Source organism: Apis dorsata, unplaced genomic scaffold (assembly GCF_000469605.1).
Source record: "Apis dorsata unplaced genomic scaffold, Apis dorsata 1.3 scaffold_1, whole genome shotgun sequence".
Classification (NCBI taxonomy): Eukaryota; Metazoa; Arthropoda; class Insecta; order Hymenoptera; family Apidae; genus Apis; species Apis dorsata.
This window is the reverse complement of record NW_006263304.1, coordinates 365655-369816: the sequence shown is the minus strand read 5'-3', so window position 1 is coordinate 369816 and position 4162 is coordinate 365655. Positions and strand designations below refer to the sequence as shown.

The 4162-nt window shown below is 35.2% G+C and overlaps 1 protein-coding gene across 2 annotated transcripts in view; it reads right to left on the bottom strand.

Moving 5' to 3' along the window:
- The window catches only part of LOC102671687 (metabotropic glutamate receptor), a 105958-nt gene continuing 101796 nt past the window's right edge, over nucleotides 1-4162 (bottom strand). Inside the window, exons 11-15 of one of the 2 annotated variants that reach the window (XM_006607066.2) lie at nucleotides 3365-3531; nucleotides 2288-2664; nucleotides 1373-1524; nucleotides 1087-1294; nucleotides 1-321 (exon numbers count right to left, since the gene is read on the bottom strand). In XM_006607066.2, coding sequence (XP_006607129.1) covers nucleotides 110-321; nucleotides 1087-1294; nucleotides 1373-1524; nucleotides 2288-2664; nucleotides 3365-3531 — 1116 coding nt within the window. In that variant the 3' untranslated portion in view covers nucleotides 1-109. The remainder of the gene's footprint in view (nucleotides 322-1086; nucleotides 1295-1372; nucleotides 1525-2287; nucleotides 2665-3364; nucleotides 3532-4162) is intronic. The other variant, XM_006607067.2, reaches the window with a different exon arrangement.

Here is a 4162-nt window from a genome sequence, read left to right as displayed (position 1 = left end):
TTTTTTTTTTTTTTTTTTTTTTTTTTGCGTCCTTTCAAACTATCACCGGATTTTTCGAAATTGGTTTCAAAGTCGCGGGCAAAATGGCCGATTCTATGGAAGTTTGCTGCTATAATGGAACATCACTCTGATTTATAGGTCCGTTTCCTATTCTCGCTTTATTGTTCAATTGCTTCGTTGTCGTGGTATTATCCTTCGTCTCTTTGCTCTGCGTTACCACAGCATTAGCGTCTTTGTCGTTGTTGGCAGAGGTTTGGGTCGATCGAGAAACGACCGAGGGTGGTTTCCCATTTTTCTGATCTTTTACCTCTAGCTCGTAGTCTGCAAGAGAAAACATTTGTTAATTAAATTTCGTTAATTACGATTGGCAGGCTGAAAGGAGATTAAGATTTAATTTAGAGAATATACAAATCGGTCAGATGTTTACCAAAAAATTTTGAGAGACTTGAAAGGATTTTTATAGTGAATTATTTTGTCAGAAAATTGTTCCACGTAGACATTTGCCTGAGATGTTTGAAGATCGAGAATGCAAAAATTGTCAGTCGAAAATGTTTAATTAATTAAAAAAGTCTTGATCGATAATTAGATAATTCCTTTGAAAAATACGGTGGTTAAAATCTTTTAAAGGAAATTAAGATGCACTTTCTTAGAAAGTATTAAATATGGAGAAAAGTTATAGTTAATTATTTCGTAAGTAATTAGAACGATTATTCTTATAATATATTATAAAACTAGATATTCTATCAATTTTTAATTACGAGTCACTTATCGATAATTCATACAGATAACTAAAAAAAAAATAAACTATTTTTCTTTAATATTTTATATCTCGTATTCATAAAATAAATGTGGAATTTAACGTGGAATATCGAACATTAAATATTTAGTTTATTGAACGAAAAATGTAAAAGAGACCCGGTTATAATGCCATTAAATATATCGTGAACTATATACTTACGACGTTAATCTTTTGAATATATTACGAATATATTAAGATCGAGAAATAATTTATTTTTTTTTCTTTTCCATCATAATTAGGTTTTTTTTCTTTTCAATCTTAATATTTGACAAGTGATGGATACTCACATTCGCTTTGAGTGGAGCAATCAATGGTAGTGGTGATGTGTTTTTTAACAGCCTTATTCTGATCACACGTAGCCGCAGTCAGCGCAACCGGTGCTATCATGCTAGAAGCATTGGTAGCCGTGACTGCTGAACTTTTCGTGGTGCTATATCTAGTTGGCATCATGCTTTGACGTACGTTTCTTTCTGGCCGTATTAAAATGATGTATAACTGTTGACGGGGGGGAGAGAACGAAAAGGTTAAAAGTTGGCCACTCTATTCATCTGAAATTCTGTCGCAATGAATTACCTTCGGGCTGAACAGACAGGCTATAGTTACGGACGCGGATAGACTTATAGTAACTGACATCGAGGTGATTCTCAATGCAACGTTGTTCCCAGTACCGAAGTACAGGGGCACAAAAGCCAGCCATATCACGCACGTGGTGTACATCGTGAAACCTGTACAGTAGAAATACGATTATTGCGAATTTAATAATCCTTTTGGAACAGAATTTATTATCCTCAAATATATATTCTTTAATTAACGAAGTAGAAACGTATTTTCTTCTTCTTTTTTTTTCTTTTTCACTTTTTACGAGAAACGAACCACTAACGTTTAATCTTTAATCTCACAGATATCTATGAGTTAAGAGGATTTTTGTTTTTCATAATAATCATACAACGCGTGTACACATTTTCGAACAAAGAGAATTTCGAAATGAAGGATATCCGACACCTCCCTATTATTATTTTGTTCTCCTGCCTCGCGCAGATCCGACTGAATTACACCCATTAATGTTTCACGATTCTAACTTCTAACTCAAGAACGGCTTACAAAGAGATGGTGAAGTTTACGACTTAACGAAACTTAACAGAACTTCATCTTCGGTTTAGGAATTATCGTTAGAATCGGTGCTTGATTTATATTCAAACTTAGCAGCGTTTAAACCTTTCCACGTAAACTTCGTCTAAAGTGTACGGAGCATCCGTTGTTGTTCCGTTAATAAAATTCTGCGCCAAGGAAATATTGTGCGCCCATCCTCGACGTGTTCCACCAAAGGAAAATGGAGAACAGCAGAAATCCCCCATCGGGATACAAAAGACATTGGAAGTCTCTATGAAAATACGGTACAAGTTGGAAAAAGGAACAACGAACAAGCTCGAAAATTGGAAGATGGTGGACGTGTCGATACGATACGCGCACACGTGTGCACACACTCACCGATGTGTTTGCTCTCGTTGAAAGCTTCCGGGATCTTTCTTGTGAGGACGGCGTACACGGTGCAAACGACGATCAACATGATGGGATAAGCGAAAGCGATCATGTAACTGGCGTCTATGTAACTGTTGCAAACGAGCAAATTGTCCTCCCTGGTCGGATAATGATGCATCGCCTTGGCTGGATCGATTATCATCCAAACTCCGTTGATCAGAATTTGCACGAACACCAAACCGGAACATATGATCAGCTGTGACCGCGGAGATATGAAGGATGGCCTCTTGGCGCTGTGTTTGCTCGCGTTGAAGATCCTCGATATTCGATTTGTCTTTGTTAAAAGGGCCGCGTAGACCACGGTGAAACAGAAACCCGCGGCGAATCTGTCGAACAATTTTCTTTTTCTCAAATTTTAAAAAGTTTCGTTATTTATATACAACGATAATAATATAGTTTTGTACTAGCGTATCGAATAGTTTCTATTTTTTTCATTGGTTGGACGAAACTTTATCATTTTTTTGGATATGAGAATTTTTATTTTTTTTTTTTTGAGTGATCTTGAATTTTTTTTTTCTTTAGATAGAACTATATGAATATTTTTGTAAAGTATATTTTTAAAGTATATTTTATATACAGATTCCTCGCTATTTTTTTTTTTTAGAAATTATTTTCGTTGAGAATTTTTATCATTTATTTAATATTTTCGGATTTATGGATTATTCGATTTAGAGAATATTCCTTTTATCGAGATATCATATTTTCGAGAAATTAATTTTTCATTTTATCGATGCATCGATACGAAAATGATGGTAAAATGCGACGTTTAAGAAATAACTTTCACTTTTAAATAGATTCACCGATCTGTTTTATATTCTTCTTTCGACTTCCCTTAATTGAATCGCGTGCAATTCACGTCCCTGAAATTTTATCAATTTTTCACCGATCGATGCACTCGCGTTCACTTGATTAATGTCAATTTACCGTCGCCGACTCGTTTCTGCCGTAAGAATTTAATTTATTTTTCAATGGCCACGTCGAGTTTTTACACGCCACAGGAAAATGGGATGAGCATTGATCCTTTACCTTTGAATCCCGCAAACGATGTCCGTCGGTCTGAGAACGAGGGCGAAAGTAACGAGGTAACAGAGCAGGATCCCGGAGAGAAGAACGTACGACAGTTCACGGCCAGATGCACGTACCACCGGTGTGTCGTTGTGCTTCAGAAACACCCCACAGACGAATAGAGTTATCTGTTGATTGCGAAATATTTTCTCAAATTCGTATTCCTTCGAATCGAAACTCAAGTTTCGTTGGAATCGTTGGATTATGTGTTCGAATCATAAGTTAATATGCGAATATTTCGAGTTATATTTTAAAAGTTCGAAAGAGTGAAATTCTTACGTTTGATGCATGAATTATAAATTAATTCAAGTTTTAGTGAAATTAAATTGACACGAGAAAATTTCATTGTATTTTTAACTGTTAGCCTTAAAAATAATAATAATATTAATAATAATAATTTCAAATCTATCTTACAAATATATTTCAACGACTTTGGAAAAAAAAACGCATCATCTCAACTATTTGCCAAAGTACGACTTCGTGCTGATATTTTGATATTTACGAGTCGTTCGAGCAGTTTGGATCAATAATGCAGCTAGTTTTTTTTACCAGCACTCGTGCAAGAGACTCTCGGCCGATTTAATGCATTGTAGTCGGAATTGGTCGACTCGCGATTATTTCATACCGTAAATCGCACTATATGCAATTAGAGCAATTGACCTTTATCTTCGCAATCTTTTCTTCCTTATAATCCCACGATTAAAACGCAACAGTGAATTCGAAATGTAAAGAAACTTTTCTTCCTTTGTTCTCATTATT